The sequence below is a fragment of the Malurus melanocephalus genome, unplaced genomic scaffold (genome assembly GCF_030028575.1).
Source record: "Malurus melanocephalus ecotype Western Australia unplaced genomic scaffold, MMel_1.1 scaffold_253, whole genome shotgun sequence".
Lineage (NCBI taxonomy): Eukaryota > Metazoa > Chordata > Aves > Passeriformes > Maluridae > Malurus > Malurus melanocephalus.
This window is the reverse complement of record NW_026623485.1, coordinates 659,684-678,069: the sequence shown is the minus strand read 5'-3', so window position 1 is coordinate 678,069 and position 18,386 is coordinate 659,684. Positions and strand designations below refer to the sequence as shown.

The following is an 18,386-nucleotide window of genomic DNA, read 5'->3' as shown; positions in this document are numbered from 1 at the left end:
GCCGGGGTTAGGAACAGTCTGCGGGATAAAACAGTCAGCCTTTTGAGGCAGCACTGGAAAAACTGCTGCTTCTGCCCKGAGAGGGGGAAGCAACTCGGAATGGTGCTGCTTGCTCAAGCTCCCATCTGGGAGGCGATCCCGGGGCTGCTGTGGCACCATGGACGCTGCTGGATGACGGTGCAGAAGCAGCCGGCCGGGCTCAGCTCGTCGCCCACCGGGAACAAGGCTGGGAGCAGGGCTGGGAGCCGGGGCCGTGCGCTGCCCCCGCGGCAGGAGCACAATGAGGCCTCTGTCCCCGCGGCCGCCCCGCAGCGCCCGCCGGGCTGGGCCGGCCCCCACCCCCCGCCGCTGCCGTTTCACTTGACCTATCGGGAATAATAACGGAAACAAATAAGAAATTCTTTCATGCACCCAAGGGAATGTTTTCCAAACTCACCAAAAACTTAGAGGCTGGCCGGAGCAGCCGGCGGTGCCAGGGACCAACCCCACGCCGCAGCCGCCGGCACGGCCAGAACCGGGTGGCCGTTCCCAAAAGCCGACCCTGCCCGCAGGTCACACATACACCACAGGCCTTGGACTCACGGGCTGGGAGCTCCTCGCAGGGAGCCCCTCTCTGTGGCAGAGGCAGGAGGGTGTCCGGGTCCCCACCAGACAGTTCGAGGGCTGCAGGAGAGATCCTKTGCCCTCTCCCCGCTGGTCACCTCCTCCTTCTCCTGCTGCCGGCTGTGCTATTGCAGCCGGCGCTCCCGGTGACGGCAAACGAGTTTTGAAACCGGATCGTCCTTGCGGCGGAGCGCACGGCAGCGGCAGCCGGCTGCTTCAAACGCCCGGGGGAGCGGCGCCGGTGGCACGGGGCGGTTTGCTGAGCGCTCCCCAGCTGCACCTGCAGCATTCCCACGGCATCCCGGCGGCACCCAGGAGCTTCTCCCAACCCCTCACGCTCGTTTCCAGGGCTGGAAGCTTTGGGCAGCCRCACTCAGCCACAGCCTGCTGGTTACCCAAAGCCCCCCAACCACCTACCCCCGAGCTCCTCGCTGACGTCCAGGCTGGAGCTCCAGGAGAAGCGCTCCACTGCCCCGTACTCCAGCCCCGCCAGGCCGGCCGGTAAAGCCTCCAGCTCGTAGGCACCCCGCTTCTTCCAGTACAGAAACATCCTGGGGTTGGGGCCCGGGGGGCCCCCCGGAGCCGTGCCCGCCCCGACGGGGCCACCGGTGGGACTAACCGGGGGAGACCAGCTCCGGCTTTAAGAGTGGGTCCCGGTGTSTGGACAAGCGGTGCATTGACGCCGCCGGCGGGAGCCGCGGGGCGGCCGAGGGTGCTGCTGGAGGCTGCCCAGCGCCCGCGCGGGGGGCGCACAAAGGGCCTTTCTTCAGCCTCCTACAGACATTGCACAAATTTCACTTTCCACCGTCTATGGAAGACATTCGGCCACGGAGACAAGACGCACTTGTGATGGAAAAAAAATCAGCATGAAGAAGGGGGCTGTTTGGTGGCTCTGCCGTCCGGACGGCTTTTGAGGGGGCAGGAATGCACCACCCCAAGCCCTGGTTGTATCCCTGCACCCGTGGGCACACGGGGCCCCTCCTTCCTGCATAGGGAAAACCAGAGATCTCCACCGGGATTTTCCTCCTGCTTAATCTGAGCGAACAAGAAAGCACTMGATAGGGCTTAAACCCTACAGAGACAGCAAAAGATGGCACCTTCATCCTGCCTCACACAAAATTCACAGGGCAAGACCATCCCAGCCCCCAAACTCAWCACAGAATCTCCTCCCAGAGACACCAGGTGCTTCTCAGAGTTTTCTCGCTTCAGGTATCCTTTGCCAGAAATTCCAAGAGAAATTGCTGCTGCAGAGGTAACAGATGCCAATGTATTGTGAAATTAATCCTGCTTTATTTGGTGCATCCTTGACGTTTGAAGTGCTCTCGCAGACTTCCCACTGATCGCTACACTGAGTGTCCCCACATCGTTGGTCGGATGCTTTATTGAGTTTTAAGGTCCAAAGGCCCCAGCCCCCACGTTGTCCCTCTCCCTCTCAGGGAGCACCAGGAGCAGCTCCCCTTTCCTGAGGCTGCAGCATCCACCTCTGGGCCCCAGCAGCACCTTGAACCCCCCTAAACACCCCAAAGCAGACACCTGCAGCTCAGCACGTGGGGGTTACTCACTTGTCCCCCAGCTCCGAGGGATGGAGCCAGGGCAGGATCCGTCRCCCTCAGGCAGGTGAGGTGGATGCTGAGGGGCTGGTGACACCAAKGGGGACACTCAGCCATGGCGCTTTTAGTGTTGTCCCATGTCTTTTGCCTATCTCACCTTTCCTGAAGGTTTTTCCACCCACTCCCTCATGACTTGAGCTCCCGTCTCACCCTCCCTGGGATGTTCCCCCTAGCTGCACCATGGCCCCTTTATTTATTTTAGCCACTGTTCAGGTCACAATGCTGGCCAGCTTCTTCACTGCCAGATGCAGCCGTACGGGGATAATTAGGCCTGGATTAAGTTTAACTCTTTACAAGGCTGCAACACTGCACRGCCTCTTGCAGCTCTTTTCTGTCCTCTCCTCACCTCTCATCCCAGTCTGTTTGTTTACAGCTGCTCCTTCCTGGAATTCTAGGAAATCTCTTCCCAAACCAGATAAAARYTATTTTGCAGATTACTCACACCCACAGCAGCTACCAGCCAAAAAGCTCTGGCCCCAAGTTGTGCACTACATCCCTCCTTCCCCGTCTCTGGGGATCTGAACAGGCACTGGGCTCAGGGGGCTGCAGAGCCCAGGGCTGGACTGTTCCCATACTTCATTTTGCAGGAGCTGCTGGTAGAAGCCAGGTTACTTTTGCTGCCACAGATCCAGTAAGAGCCCATTGTGCTATTACCCATAAATAATTTTTTCCAACACTGTCATCTGGCACTCAACTCAACTGGGCTCCCACCAGATGCAACTCCCACCAACCCTGGCTTCCCTTGGTAGCAGATTGCTAATTGACAGACGGATGGCAAGAAAATGAAAAGAGGTTCCTGTTGTGTTCCAGTAGGGCACAACAGCTGGGGCTGGTGAGGCCACACACCCCAGTGCTCCGTACAGCATCTGGGTGACGAGTTCCTCCCCAATCCTGGACTGTTCCAGCCTCTGCCCCTAGCAGTCTGATAGAGCTGGGGACACAGTGGAGCCAGTCCAAGCTGCTCCAGACCGTGCTCAGGGCACTGAGCTCAGCCCCTAGCACTGGATATGCCACTGGGACTGCACAGGTTGGGAGGCAGCAGCATCCCAGCACAAAGCCAGGATGGGCTGTGACAGTGTCAAACAACACCATCTTTGTCACTCAGGGGACTGTGGAGCTCCTTCCTCCTCCTCTCCTCAGAGCCCTCAGCCAGCAGGAAACCCAGAGCCAGCCAGCAGTGGGAGCAGGTCCTGACCAGAGGCAGAGTGTGTGTGCAATGGCAGCTGCCCCTGGCTGTGTCAGCCGTGGCCCAGGCAAAGATCCAAACCAGCCCAATTTTTACCATAGATATTTATTACAAAACACCAAAAATACAAACTGAACATACAAAACATTATCAAAACCGGCCCTACTGTAGCATCTACCTGCCCAGGGCCTCTGCAGCACCCAGGRCTCCTGTGATCACACCTGGCTCTGCCCAGTCCCACATAAATAACCCCTGGCTGAGTGCCTCGAGGCTTCAAGCGTAATCACATTCAAAGGGGAAGTCCCTCCTCTTCAAATGCTGTTTCTTCTTCCTCAATTTCCCTGAGCCCACGATGCTGTAGTTGTAGTCGGATGTGACGTAGGGGATTTCTCCCTCAATTCCTTGCTGGAAAACAGAGAAATGAAACCAGAAACCACTTTAAGAACCTGTATCTTCAGCAGAGTGGGAAGCACTTCCCTCCCCAGGCTGACAGAGCTAATGGCGGGAAGGACCCAGAAATCACCAAACCCCACTTTGGCATCTGAAACACGAGCTGAACATCCTGTTCTCCAGAGGTTTCTGTGCTTAAGGACAATTTCCCATYGATAAGCATCTACTGATGCCCAGGCATCTCCCGGCATGCATAAATCTCAGGAATAGGAAAATGGAAAATGTGCCAGCCAGCTGCAGCTCAGCCAGCTCCCACCCCCCGCCGTGAGCTCYTACCTGACCCACAAGCACGCAGTTAGGGATGGCAATGTTCCCAAGGAGCAGACAATTCACTAGTCTGAGATTCTCTGGAGGCASTGGAGTCAGGATGTGGTAAAGCTTCTTTTCCATATCAACCCCTCGGACAATTCCTAAAAAAAACCCCACATGCAAAGCTCAGTCACCAGATATCCCTGTTCACTAGCACRTCCCAAATACTGAGCACCAAAGTCCAAACTGGAACATTAAGTCATAGAAGGAAACCGAGACAACTACTGAAATTTTGCAAAAGCCACATGGAATCTGCTTTTGAGAACGTGAATCAGAAAGTGAGTCACTGTGGAGTTCTGAGAGACGCTCCAAGTGACACAGTGCAAGGACATTCCCCACAGCTGTCACCACCTGTTAACCAAAGTCCAAGGATTGCAGTACAGCCTCTCACAGCAGAGAATAYACCACTACTCCTGTATCTCATCCCACTTCTCCAGCTGGTTTTGGGAAATAGGTAATTCCATCACTCTGCAGCCTGTCTGCCAAAACATGGCAGGTGAGAGTAGAGCTCCATGTGTGCTCACCAAAGCCCAGGCAGTCGCAGATTGGTGTCTGTGTCAGCAGGACTGGCCCGTTGGTCTGGCATCGGACTTCCTCTGGAATGCAGCACAGCCCGACCCAGCTGGCATTCACTGCGTACATGGTGTTGCTGGGAGCAACATCYGTGTGAATAACCCTGAGTGCGACAGCATTGAAAGGTACCTGAGGGAGGGGGGGAAGAGAAGAGAAAGAAAACTGTTCATCAGCCTCCCATGGATTGTGTTTGAGTTCAGAGATAAAACCATGCTGAGTTGACAGGCCCTGCACACTCCCACACCACACCCACACACAGGCACTGTGGCARGGCACACACAGTGGTTTCTGTACCAACACCTGCACATGCAGAACAAATCACRCACGTGCCACACCAGCACCTCGACAGAAGCCTCACTTCCATACACCCCAAATACAGTCACTCTTTGCTGGTAACAGCGTTTATCCCTCTCTGAGAAACATATGCRGTAAGAATAGAATTGCCCATCACCTCAAGTTGGGCTCTCTGCACCATCAAGCCCCCCCAAAAAGCTGCTTTACCTGATATGGCACCAGGCTGTGCAGTGGGAGCACGGCCCCGATGTCTGGGCTCTGCAGGTGYCCCAGGTATCCCAGCATGGCCATGTCACGCAGGATGCTGCTGTGGACTCGCCTGGAAGAATAACCCCGTGTCACGGATGACGTGTGGTTTTGTTCAACCCACAGACCCTACAGAGCACTCAATGTCCTACTTACACTTCACCTGCCATCCCTGCCCGAGGGAATTCCGGATGGACATACAACAGCTTGTGCTGCGGAGCTAACAAGTCCTCCTCTTCTGAGTACTTCCAGTTCTCCACGCCGCCCACTCCCAGCTGCTTGCACTTGGRTTGCTGCTTGCCCTTGGTGTGCAGCCCAGCGCTGAAGCGGACATGCTCRGGAGTCAGCGGGGCCATGGCCTTCCAGTCATACACATCCATCTGAACGACATGGCTGGGTGACAACAGCCGGATGATATCAATGAGGAGCAGCAGTCCGTCACCTTCAGGAGCACAGGAAACACACGGCTGCTGCTACTACTGCAACAGGCGGGACAGCAGCAGCTTTAGCTCAGGGCAGATGTGCTGTGTGCTCCTGTTCCACACGGTGCCTCACCACCATTACCTCCCTCCCACACCTCTCCAGACAGATTGACCCTGCTTACCTTTCACCCAGCCCATGGTGTTGATGATTAGAGGCACTTCCTTCTTGTAGCAGCTGAACACATACTTCACAACATCGAGGTACCTCTCTGTGTCCTGCTCACAGCTGGTCAGGCCATAATACACTGTCTTACGGGGTGTCTGCTGGTGAGTGAAGGGGGGACCTGGCAAAGAGAACACCAAAYATCCAGTGCCTTCCCCAAATCAACCCAAAACACTCCCACCCCTGTAACACCCACATGCCACTGTCCTGAAATAAACCACGCTCTTCCCAGTTGTCCACCTTGTACAGCCTGCAGGTAGGGGAAAGTGGTCTGTCACTTGCAGGCTGGGAATTTTGTTTGTTTGTTTTGGGTTAATTTTCAGTTTGCTTTTTTTGTTTGGAATCACTGGTTACACACCTGCAAATCTTTAAATAACAGTCCATGACAAACTGGTTAAAGAGCAAACCAGTCTGACCGCGTCTTTTTAGACAGTGAACCAAATCTACAAGACCACAAACACCAGCAGTTTCCTAGGCTCTGTTTTTTCCACTCAYCACAACAGCCCCCAATCTGTGCAAATCCTCTTTGGATTTCTCAAGTCAGTTTTATCAGATTTTCAAGTCAGTTTATACAGATTTTCCCAAAGAAACCTTTCAGATCTGAAAAGCTGAACATCCCCTCTGACATGCCTCAGCCTATATTACCACCCCCAACAACATCATCTCTCTTAAAAGCAGACAAAAATGWCCAGAATAGCTCTGTGCTACTCAAAGATCTTAAAATGTCTTCATAATAAAACTCAAACAGCTTTTGGTTTATTCTCTCCAGGAAACTCTGACAGCTGTGGCAGCAGCTTCCCCTCAAGCACAGCCTCTGCCTAGAACACCCTGTTCATTTCGGAAACGGAACAGGTCTCTGCTAACCACACGAGCAGCGGAACACATACCCAGCACGGGCTCCGTGACGCTGCTCAGGGACACGCAGCCGGGCGGTGTGAATTCCGTCTTGCCAATGTCACACTCCATGTACTCCACCATAGGGAGGCTGCAGGGAGAGCGCTCATGTGTTAGCATCCACCAAAAGAAGAACCATGGCATGACCTGAACGCACCAGAAGCACAGCCTGGCTTTGTTTCAGGCTGCCAAAGTAAGAATTTATGAATACAATCTCTGCTTCCCTCAAACACATTCATGAGTGTGTTTTTACGCATTAAAACACACCTACTGAACCCAAACTGTTCGGTGTCCAATAAGCCCACAGCTTCCAAGGCAGCAATTTACAGTACTTCAATAGAAACGTACAGRAGGCAAATTTTCTTAAACCAACCCAAGACAAGAATGCCCATTATTCTGAAATTTGTTTGTTTTTAAAAGCTACTCCTGAGAGTTCTGTCAAGCACTATTTTTTCTTTCTTTCCTCTTCCTAAATCTCATGCAGCACTTAAAAGTTTGCAAAACACGGAAAGACTCACTGGTTCAGTAACAGGTTAATSAGGTATCTGTTGAATGTCGATTTCCCAGTGTTTTTTGGGCCACACACCAGCACCACAGGGACACCTTCGTCTTCCGCTGGAAAGACAAACAGAATCTGAACCGGACTGATGCTGGCATCACTGACCCACCTCAGGCAATGCCCAAGCTCTAGACATGCATTCTTTATAAAGCAAAACACAACCCTCAACCAGTGTGCGTGCCAGTCACAGCACACTCTTTAACTCATGAAAAGCCTCAYGAATTTTCTATTTTTCCACGCTACCGAAGCCCCAACCTGCCAGATGCCTGCACTCACCACAGCAGGCCTGGATCAGCTCCTCCAGCGCCAGGAACATGCTCTCCGACACCAGCAGCCCTTGGTCRGGGCTGCACTTCACGATGCCCACGGACGCCAGGACCGCATCCTCTGGGGTGAAACTGGAYTCCTCCTTTTTCTAGGAAAAGGGTGAGCGCTCAGGACGGGGTGTGTGAGGCGCTGGCTCTGCATGGGACAGTGCGGGGACACCGCAGGGCGCAGCGCGCACCGCGCCGCCTCACCTGAGGCTCGAAAAGCCGTGACACCAGCGGGTGGCTCAGCAGGAATCGCGTCACGGGCGTGTCCAAGTGCTCCAGCAGCACCACGGCGCAATCGGGCGAGAACCGCGCCATCAGCTTCACCCGCGCCCCTGCAACAGGCCAGTGCCGCCATCACCCTCAGCCCCGCGAAATGGCGCCCGCCCGGCCCGCACATCCCCGCGCACAAAATGGCCGCTGCCCGCACCGCCCGCCAAATGGCACCCGCGCCCCCGTCCCGTCCCGTCCCGTCCCGTCCCGTCCCGCACTCACGGCGGCGGACGCGGTGCGAGCGCATGGCGGCGCGGGCGGCGGTGCGCAGCTGGCGGACGGCAGCGCCGGGCGGGTGGGCGCCGGGCAGCGCCTCCAGGCTGAGCGCGCAGTGCGTGGTCGGCGAGAAGACCGGCAGTCCCGGGTGGTGCGAGGCCACGGCGAAACCCAGCAGGCGGACGGCGCCATAGAGGCAGCGCAAGCGGCACTTGCCGGTGAAGGTCAGCGCCTGCAGGGCAGAGCGGGGGGTCAGGAGGTGCGGAGCGCGGCGGAGCCGGAGCGCTGCGGGCGCTGCTCACCTGCCCCGGCGCCAGCAGCAACACGGCCGTGCCCTCCGCCGCCTCCACGGCCACCAGCCCCGGCTCGGCCGGCGGCATCATCCCGCTGCGAGTGAAGGAGGCGGCGAACTCCTGCCAGGCCGCCTCCGCCCGGCTGGAACGGGTCAAAGCGCTGGCCAAGGCGCGGGGCAGGGCACGGGCCGAGGCCCGGCGGGGGCGGCTGCGCCGAGCGGGCATGGCCGCCGAGCCTCCTCCGCCTCCCGGGCCCGCCCCGCGGCCGSCACCGCTCCGCCCCGCCCGGTGAAAGGCTCCACCCGCCGACACCGCCCCGTTAAGAGCCGCCCGAGCGGTGCAGGGCCGCCTCGCCATGCCACAGCCCGCCCTGCTCCGCCTCTGCCTGTGCGCGGCCGCCGCCGCCGCCTCCTTCACGCTSCGCGGCGATCACCGCCTGGCCGGGCTGTTCCCGCTGCACGCCGCGGCGCCCCGGGATGCCGCCCGCCTGCTGGTGCCCCGCTGCAACGAGTGAGTGCCCGCGCTGCCCGTGCCCGCAACGCGCTCTGTCCTCCCTAACAACCACTCTCCATTCTACAGAGGTGATGTCTTCAAGAGCCACGGCTACTGCCTGTCCCAGGCCCTGCGCTTCGCCGTGGAGGAGATCAACAACTCCAGCACGCTACTCCCCAATGTCACCCTGGGCTACGAAATCTATGACACCTGCTCTGAGCCTGCCAACTTCCACGCCACGCTGTGYGCCCTTGCCCACAAAGGCAAGCAGGATGTCCATGTGCTCCCCAGCTTCCAACACTAYGAACCCCAGGCTGTGGCTGTTATTGGCCCTGACAGCACCCGGCTGGCCCTCACCACAGCCGCTGTCCTCAGCCTCTTTCTTGTACCTGAGGTAAGTGCAGCTCCTGCAGCTGATGAAGAATAGGGAGATCCTGAGGATTGATGGTTTCAGGGAGGGTGGGCTCGGAGCTGAGGAGCCTGGTAGAGCTGGACATGCAGCCCCTCTGTGTGTGCTGTCCCAGGATCCTTCCCAGGCAGTCTCTGGGCTGGCTTGCCATCACTTACAGCTGTTTTCTGCTGCAGCACACTTGGCACTGGGTCCAYTGCCTGCCCAGCTCCAAGTCTTCCCACAACAGGCTTCTCAGGGGTGCTGCTGCCTGGGCCAGCAYATCCCCCTTTCCCCTGGCTCCCTTTGCAGATCAGCTACGAAGCCTCCACGGAGACGCTGAGCATGAAGCGGCTGTACCCCTCCTTCCTGCGCACCATCCCCAGYGACAGGGAGCAGGTGAAGGCCATCTTCTTGCTGCTGCAGCACTTTGGCTGGACCTGGGTGGTGCTACTGGGCAGCGACAACACCTATGGTAGGGCCGGCCTGGATGCCCTGCACGAGCTGCTGACCGCAAGCAACATATGCGTGGCATACAAAGGCACCATCCCCGCCAACTCRGACGCCAGCAACCCAGAGCTCTACAACCTGGTCCGAATCCTCAGAGAYGTCAAGGTCAATGTCACTGTCGTATTCTCCAACAGAGAAAGTGCCATCCCGTTCTTCAAGGTGGTGGTCCAGAGGAACATCACAGGAATGGTGTGGGTGGCCTCCGAAGACTGGCTGTTGGCTCAAACCRTCTGGGCGGTGCCTGGCATCCAGACCATCGGCTGGGTGATTGGGATGGCACTTGAGCAGCCAGAGTCCACAATGCTGGAACGCTTTGAAGCTTGGAAGGTGTCAGAGGAAGGTGCTGTGGCTGAGTGTGCCAGCAGTGCAGAGGCAGGAGGGGAATCCACGGGGAGCGTGTGGCTGGACTGCACCCAGTGCTGCAGCAGCTGCCGCGAGCTCGCCGGCATCCCCGACACGTACGATGCTCAAGGCTCCTTCAACGTGTACTCAGCCGTGTATGCTGTGGCCCATGGTCTCCACGACCTGCTGGGCTGTGCCTCGGGGGTCTGCAGCAAAGGCACTGTCTATCCCTGGCAGGTAAGAGCAACCTCGTGGAAGACGATCCATGAGGATCCCTTCCCACAGGGAAGTACTTTTCCATTGTGCCTAGGGGGTTCTKGTCCTTCCTAAAGGCTCAAATCCCTCATAGTCAGAGCAGCCCAGACCTACACCTAGACTTCCATCCTAGTCACTTATTCCTCTACCACCAGCCCCTCACGGGATTTCCAGCAGATGTTGGGGGCTGGAAAGAAGACACAGCACATCTCCCTCCCAATGGCAAGAGTTGTGCCATTGGAAGGRCTCCTCTCTTAAGTCTTGTTTTACAGCTCCTACAAAAGATTCGGCGAGTAAACTTCACCCTGTACAAGAGCCGAATCTCTTTCGATGACAATGGGGACATTCGTAAAGGCTATGACATTGTCATGTGGAAGTGGAGGGGCCCAAACTGGGCTTCTGATGTGATAGGAACCTTCCGTGTGAACCCTGACAGGCTGAGAATCGACCCAGGMAAAATCCTGTGGCACACAAAAGATGGCCAGGTACTGCTCTGCACCCAAGTCTTGTTTATTGCTCACTTTCTGAGCTGGCTGCACCCCAATGCTACCAGTTCTGGGGTGTTTCCTCATAGCAGGGCAAAACCGAGGGCAGACACGGAGTGTGGGGGGTGCTGCTGAGCCTGAACTGTGCTGCTGCCTGCCAGCCCGACCCTATCTRTGCTCCTGGCAGGCTCCCAACTCAGTGTGCTCCGAGGCCTGTCAGCCAGGGGAGAGTCGGCTGCAGCACAGCCGCCACCGGTGCTGCTTCAGCTGCGTGGCGTGTCCAGCAGGAACCTTCCTGAACACATCGGGTCAGTACACACCGAGGGCTGTTCCTGCCCCTTCCTCCCCTGCCCACATCCTGCCTCCTGCTCCTGTCTCAGCATTCTCAGCCTCTCACCTCCTGTGGTCAGTAAAACCTCTGAGCTGACCTGAAGGCAGTGAGTCTTTGCTCACCAGTTGGTATGCAAAACCCATRCCCCCAGCTTTCCAGGGAGTGCTGCCCACAGGTGAGCCCACCTGGGCAAACAGAGCTCCTTCTCCTGTGGCCAAGGGATGGGGATGTCCGGCCTGGTAGCTGTTCCCTGCACCGCATGCTCTGMCAGGGAAATTCAACCTAGTGGTTGACTTTGTGCCCCAGATGGCACTCGGGGCTTCTGCGCTACGTGGTCACCAGCACCTGGCATATGGAAATGTCTCCCTCCTGGGACAGGCACCAGTGATTTCCTGCCTCAGAGTCACCAGCCACAACAACAAACCCCTTCCTGGCAGCTGCTCCCTCAACACCCTCAGCCTGTGGAGTGGGCAGAGGCAGCTCTGTGGATGGTGGAGCAGGAAGCCCCACTTCATGGTCCTGTCCCATGCAAGAGCAGCTGCTGCAGGTCCTTCCCAGGTTACTGCTGGATGCAAAAGCCCCTTCCCATTCAACAGTCCCCATGGCCCTGAGCCTCACACAGCCAAGCCCCTGTCTCATGGATTTTGGGAAGTCCAGAGGGATAATTGTAGCTGGGGAGCGTCTTTTGGGAAAAGACCCCCCCTTTGCTCCCGAGGCCTGTTAACGCCTGTAGGAAGGAGCAGGATGCGATGGGTGAGCAGAGCCCCGGTGACTGGGCAGAGCTCTTACCTGGTCCAARGTGTGTGAGGTGTCCGTGTCCTCCACAGACCCCTTCGACTGTCAGGCCTGTGGCCTGGACGAGTGGGCTCCAGAAGGGAGTGAGGTCTGCTTCAACCGCACTGTCGAGTTCCTGTCYTGGACCGAGCCCCTCTCCTGGGTGCTGCTGGCCCTGGCTGTTCTTCTCATGCTGCTCATAGCAGCGCTGGCAGTCCTCTTCACCCTCAATGCCTCCACACCTGTGGTCAAGTCTGCGGGTGGGAAGACGTGCTACCTCATGCTGGGCTCCCTGGCCTTGACCTGCAGCAGCCTCTTCTGCTACTTCGGGGAGCCCTCTCGAGTGGCATGCCTGCTGCGGCTGCCACTGTTCGCCATCAGCTTCACCATCTTCCTCTCATGCGTGGCGACCCGCTCCTTCCAGATCCTCTGCATCTTCAAGCTGAACGCGCGCTACCCGGCGCTCTACGAGGCCTGGCTGCGGCGCCGGGGGCCGGCGCTGTTCATGGCCGCCAGCACGGCAGCACAAGTGGCGCTGTGCGTGGTCGCCGAGGCCACCAGCCCCTCGKTACCGCGCCGGGATTACAGCGTGCGGGCCGAGTGGGTGGTGCTGGGGTGCGCCCCGAGCGCCGCGGCCGACGCCGCCACCGCCTACACGGTGCTGCTCAGCGCCGGCTGCTTCGCGCTCAGCTACGCGGGCACGGATCTGCCCGCCGCTTACAACGAGGCCAAGAGCCTGACCGTGAGCCTTCTGCTGCACCTGAGCTGCTCGGTGGCCGTGCTCTGTTCACAGGGCGCGCTGCGSGGCCGGGCCGAGCCGGCGGTGCGGGTGCTCGGCACGCTGGGCACGCTCGCAGCGCTGCTGGGCGGGTACTTCGTGCCGCGGGCCTTCGTCATCCTGCTGCGGCCGCACCAAAACACGGCCGAACACTTCCAGATGGCCATCCAGGAGTACACGCGCCGCCGGGCCGCCGCCTGATCCGCGGGCACCGAGCTTGGGCTGCTGGGCTCGATTCGCACCGCGCCTCCCCGACCTTCGGCCCCGAACAGCCCGAGCCGCCCCGGCCGCGCTCTCAGCGCGTCACTGCCGGCGCCCGGTGACGCTGCGTCCGGCGGTGCCGGATACCGGCGGGTCCCGGAGCGCGGCCATGGCGGCGGCGGCGGCGCACAGCGTGCGGGTGCTCCGGGAGCTGAACCGGCAGCGCGCGGCCGGGCAGTTCTGCGATGCCACGCTCGGCGTGGGCGGCCGCGAGTTCCGCGCTCACTGGCCGGTGCTCGCCAGCTGCTCCCGCTTCTTCCGCGCCCGCGGCCCCGGCGGGCCCGTGGCGCTGCCCGACGGCCTGGCCGACACCTTCCAGCTGCTGCTCGACTTCTTCTACACCGGGCGCCTGGCGCTCACGGCGCACAACCGCGCCCGCCTGCTGGCGGCCGCCGAGCAGCTCGGTGTGCCCGACGCCGTAGCGCTGTGCCGCGCTTTCCGCCCGCGGCCCCGCCGCGCCGCCGCCGCCGCCAGCCCAGAGCCCGCGGCGCCCCCTCAGCCCGGCGGGCAGGCGGTGCGTGAGGGAGGCGGGAGGGGGACGGCGGGGCCGGGGCCCGGCGGGGGCGGCGCGGTGACGCCGCTGTTCCCTCGCAGGGCTCCCCCTCAGCCCCGGAGGAGGCGTCGGTGGGTGGCGGCGGGCGGGGGGACGGCGACGCCGAGCTCCTTCCCGAGAAAAAGGCGCTGCGGAGCAAAAAGAGTCCCCCCGCCCCGGGAAAAGCGCCGGTGAGCAGAAAAGGTACAGCGGTGCCGGTCGAGTGTCCCACATGTCATAAAACCTTCCTCAGCAAATATTACCTTAAAGTGCACAACAGGTAAACGCTCCGGCTTCTCCTTCTTGCGCGCTGGGGGGACGCGCCGGCCCCACTGCTCGGCCCCTTCCCTGGGTGGGAAAAAGGGCAGCCCCATTCCTGCCAGCTGGTCCCAACACCTCGGCATCCCCCGGGGTAGGAAAGGAGGGTCCYCTTTGCCCCTGGGGGTGCTCTGGCCTGGGGGAGGGTTTATATGTCTGTGAAACGTTCCTCAGGGCTGTGAGCTCATTGTGGGCTGTGCTGGCTGCAGGTGGGCTACAGCAAATCCTCCTGGGTTTTGAGATTGGCCCGGGCTGGGGTGACTTTCAGGGGTTGTGGGGGACAAATGGCTGGGCTCTCTGAGAGCTCCGGGGTGGGTCACTGAGAGCAGGGCGGGGCCCTGCAGTGAGGGCTCAAGCTTTGCTTCACTTCTGTTGGGGGTGAATCTTGGCGCTGCAGAATTGATGTTTTTTGGAGTGCAGTGGGCACCAACAGCTGTGCTGTTGAGGGGACACAAACGTGGCATAAAAGCAGGTTTAAGGCAGCTGTGAATAGTAGCACTGCAGGGGTAGGGGGAAGTACCAACCTCACCTTTCTATGTGACCTCCTGGACCTGTCTCTACAGATGCTGTTGATGCTGTTGACAGGCAGTGATGRGATTCTGTATTTGCATCCCCTCAGGAAACACACTGGAGAAAAGCCATTTGAGTGTTCCAAGTGTGGCAAATGTTACTTTAGAAAAGAGAATCTCCTGGAACACGAAGCCAGGAACTGCATGAACCGATCGGAACAGGTACGCCCAGGAGCTGCCCTGCTGGGCTGGAGCACAGCTCCTCTGTGGCAGGAGAGGAATTGGAGCCTTTTTCCAGCCCCAGCCCACGCTCAGCTCCGAACAGACCCATGTGGCACCGTGTGGCACATGTTCCATGGCCAGGACCGCCACAGCCAGGGCCCCTCTGGCTGGGATTCACACCTGATACACARCACAGCCCTCACTTGTGTGTCCAGCACCCCAGGACACTGCACTGTACAAGATCTGRCTCCTCTGGSTGCGGGCTGGAYGCTGTAGCTGGGTCACAGTGCCATGAGCTGGGCAGGGCTGAGCTGTGGGCTCCAGGCTGGGCTCTGGAAGCCAACACTGCCCATCTCTCACAGGTGTTTACATGCTCGGCCTGCCCGGAGGTGTTCAAGCGGCGGATGGAGCTGCGGCTGCACATGGTGTCACACACTGGGGAGATGCCGTACAAGGTCAGCAGGGCCTGCATCCATCATCCTTATGGATGCTGCTGGACATGGCATGGAGCAGGGGCGAGCCTTTCCCTTCTGGGGCAGCTGAGCCCATTGAGAGCTGAGTGCACCAGTTCCCATCTCTGGTCCATGATATCTCACCGAAGGTTATTCCCTGTCTCTGAGCCAAAATGTGATCCAGGGAGGCACCATGGCCAAATGCTTCCTGTGGCTGTACCAAGAATCCACGTTCTGTTGCCCCACTGGTCCTCTCCTTGCTCTGAAACCACTCTTYGGGGGCAGCTGGAAGCTGACGCCCTTCTCCTGTCTCACAGTGCTCCTCCTGCTCGCAGCAGTTCATGCAGAAGAAGGACCTGCAGAGCCACATGATAAAGCTGCATGGTGCACCCAAGCCTCATGCGGTAGGGACCAGGGGTTTTGGGCTGGGTGTGATCCTGAGCGTCCTGACTTGTCCTTGGGAATGGTACAATGTTCTGTCTGGCTCTGTTAGTGACTGGGTGGGGCACAGAGCTGCTGGGAATGGGCTTTTTGGGTACAGGAGCAGCCTACAAATCCAAGCACTGACCAGCATTTCACCTCTCTTGGGCTGTCCCATCTCACTGGGTGTCTCTGAGCCAGGGATGCTGCTGTGGCATCTGGAGGAAGGGCCCTGGAGCAGCTGGGGAAAGGCTGGGTGTGAATGGGTCTGATGTGGGTGTACCCCAACCCTAACCCCTTCTCTCCTGTGGCCTTGCAGTGCTCTACCTGCTCCAAGTGCTTTCTGTCCCGGACAGAGTTGCGCCTGCACGAGGCCTTCAAGCACCGTGGAGAGAAGCTGTTTGTGTGCGAGGAGTGTGGGCACAGGGCCTCGAGCCGCAATGGCCTCCAGATGCACATCAAGGCCAAGCACAGGTACAATGTGACCCCTCTCCTCCCTTATGTCACCCTGGCTCTCCTGGGTGCACTCCCTGCTCTGCAACCCTGGGGGCTGGCTGGAAGCCACCCTCTTCCTGGAGATGCTGGACTGAGAGCCAAGGGGCTGAAGCTGGCAGAGGTGATGGTGACATTTCCCTGCCCACAGGAACGAGCGGCCCTAYGTGTGTGAGTTCTGCCACCATGCCTTCACACAGAAAGCCAACCTCAACATGCACCTGCGCACACACACCGGTGAGAAGCCCTTCCAGTGCCACCTCTGCGGCAAGACCTTCCGGACACAAGGTACCTCCACGTGTGGCTTGGGTGGGTCATGCCAAGTGCTGTGCTCCAGCATCCAGGGCATTCACAAGGTAGCTTCCCCCGAAGAAAAGCCATGCTTTTGTGAGTGCAGGCTGACACCGAGGAAAGCTCATTCCTGTCGCCTGCACTGCCCTCACAGCAGAGAACAAGCTGATGTTCTTCATGACCTTTAGATGGAGCAGGCAGCTACTCCTTGTGCTGCTCTTGCCTTTGCGGYCAGCCCAGCCCAGCCCAACAGCCCTTGGGATGGGGGTGCATGGGCTGTGCTTCTGACCAGCCACTCTGTCTCTCTCCCCCTGCTAACGGCAGCGAGCCTGGACAAGCACAACCGGACGCACACTGGGGAGCGGCCGTTCAGCTGTGAGTTCTGTGAGCAGCGCTTCACAGAGAAGGGGCCGCTGCTGAGACACGTCGCCAGCCGGCACCAGGAGGGGCGGCCCCACTTCTGCCACATCTGTGGGAAGACCTTCAAAGGTAATGCCGGGGCTCCAGCTCTCGTGGGGATCTGCAGGAGCTGCCTCCTTCCCGTGGGTGGGTTGGCATTGCTGTGAGCGTGCGTGACACGGAGCTGCTGCCAACGGGCTCTCACTTCYCTTTCCCAGCGGTAGAACAACTGCGTGTCCATGTCCGTCGGCACAARGGAGTGAGGAAGTTCGAGTGCACTGAGTGTGGCTACAAGTTCACACGGCAGGTGAGGTCATCCCTGGCTCCAGGGCCCCTGGGCTGCAGCTAGGAGCCAGCCCTCACACCCACTGCATACCCACTGGGCCTCTCCCCATGCCCCTTCCTTCACAGGCTCACTTGAGGCGCCACATGGAGATCCATGACCGAGTAGAGAACTACAACCCTCGGCAGCGGAAACTGCGCAACCTGATCATCGAGGATGAGAAGGATGTGATGGTGGTGTTGCAGCCGCCRCCAGAACTGGAGGTGGGCTCAGCTGAGGTGATTGTGGAGTCGCTGGCCCGTGGGCCACTGCCCGAGGAGGTCCCTGTGCAGAAACTCTGCTCAAATGAGACCTTTTCCCCAGCGGATGTGATTGAGCAATCGCTGATTATAACGACGACGATTCCTGAAGACTGTGAGACGTAGTGTGGCCACCCATCCCCTTCCCATGAAACACAGTAAAGCGTGAAGCTGAGCCACTTTCTGCCATACTTGTTGAGTTGTGCTGCTGCCCCCTCCTCTCCTTTTCTGCCAATCTCCCATCCCAGGCTGCAGTGAAAGAAAGTCACCATGACATTGTGATGGAGTGTCAAATGAAAAAAATGTCTCAAAATGGGCACTCCAGTCAGTGTCCATGTGTGGCGTGCAGTGGGATGGGACTGACCTCCCTGTGTCATATTGTGAATCACTTTCAGAAGCCGGAGGAACTGGTGCTGCCACCCCTTTTCCTCCAGCCCTCTCACCCTGCTTGTGATTAAAGCTCACCTTCCCCCACAGAGAGCGGCTCTGCCCTTTCCTTAACTCCTCCGTTTAACTTGTGCCTTATTTTTCCTTTGTTTTGTTAAGCTTCTGACAGTTGCTGTTTTTTTCCCCCATTAAAGGCAGGGCATGACCCRTGTCTGCTCAGCACTGGGATAAAGGAGCTCTGAGTTCACTTGAAACACACTGCAGCAGCCRAAAAGTGCCTGCGCTCCTGTGCTCATGTGTGGGGACTTACTCTGTCCCAAATAACCCAATATGGGGTTGCTGGGAGAGGGAGAATCATGACCTGAGTGGTGCCAGGGTGGGGGGAGATCACTCTGTGTACCCCCACACCCCAAATTTGCAGCCATGCTCTCTCCCCTTTCCCCCTCTACTCGCCAAGGAGGCAGAGAGGCTCCAGTTTAAGCATATCTGGAATGAGAAACTTCCACAAAAATCTCATTCCAGGCCCCCCATTCCCTCACAGAAAACAGAATTGTGTAACAGGTTTTATTTAACTTGACTGCTGCAAGTAAATTTAAAAACAAACTATGAGAATAAAAATACATTATCTGCAAATGTAAAATGCCTTTGTTTCAAAGGATGGAATTCAACTGTACTTGARGACTCAACACAATGAATTCTACAAA

At 58.5% G+C, this 18,386-nt stretch overlaps 3 protein-coding genes across 4 annotated transcripts; 2 read left to right on the top strand and 1 right to left on the bottom strand.

Annotated features, from left to right (window-relative positions):
* Positions 1-3,476: 3,476 nt before the first annotated feature.
* Positions 3,477-9,701, bottom strand: NOL9 (nucleolar protein 9). 2 transcript variants are annotated; one of them, XM_057375577.1, is made up of 12 exons: positions 8,472-8,819; positions 8,176-8,401; positions 7,888-8,015; positions 7,646-7,784; positions 7,329-7,425; positions 6,804-6,901; positions 5,876-6,037; positions 5,428-5,713; positions 5,233-5,344; positions 4,683-4,860; positions 4,126-4,259; positions 3,477-3,804 (listed from the first exon to the last, which is right to left on the bottom strand). In XM_057375577.1, exons 1-12 carry the CDS (start codon positions 8,817-8,819, stop codon positions 3,673-3,675), a joined length of 2,040 nt encoding a protein of 679 aa, XP_057231560.1. In that variant the 3' UTR covers positions 3,477-3,672. The 2 variants fall into 2 exon arrangements, with proteins under 2 accessions (XP_057231560.1, XP_057231562.1); XM_057375579.1 differs by lacking the exon at positions 8,472-8,819 and adding an exon at positions 9,344-9,701 and having other exon boundaries at positions 3,478-3,804.
* TAS1R1 (taste 1 receptor member 1) lies at positions 8,768-13,018 on the top strand. The gene is made up of 6 exons (XM_057375585.1): positions 8,768-8,972; positions 9,042-9,348; positions 9,655-10,431; positions 10,722-10,934; positions 11,122-11,242; positions 12,093-13,018. Exons 1-6 carry the CDS (start codon positions 8,818-8,820, stop codon positions 13,016-13,018), a joined length of 2,499 nt encoding a protein of 832 aa, XP_057231568.1. The 5' UTR covers positions 8,768-8,817.
* Positions 13,019-13,134: 116 nt separating this feature from the next.
* Positions 13,135-18,218, top strand: ZBTB48 (zinc finger and BTB domain containing 48). Its single transcript, XM_057375581.1, has 10 exons — positions 13,135-13,592; positions 13,673-13,890; positions 14,548-14,659; positions 15,022-15,114; positions 15,429-15,515; positions 15,851-16,005; positions 16,175-16,311; positions 16,639-16,803; positions 16,932-17,020; positions 17,125-18,218. Exons 1-10 carry the CDS (start codon positions 13,188-13,190, stop codon positions 17,419-17,421), a joined length of 1,758 nt encoding a protein of 585 aa, XP_057231564.1. The 5' UTR covers positions 13,135-13,187; the 3' UTR covers positions 17,422-18,218.
* The last annotated feature ends 168 nt before the right edge of the window (positions 18,219-18,386 follow it).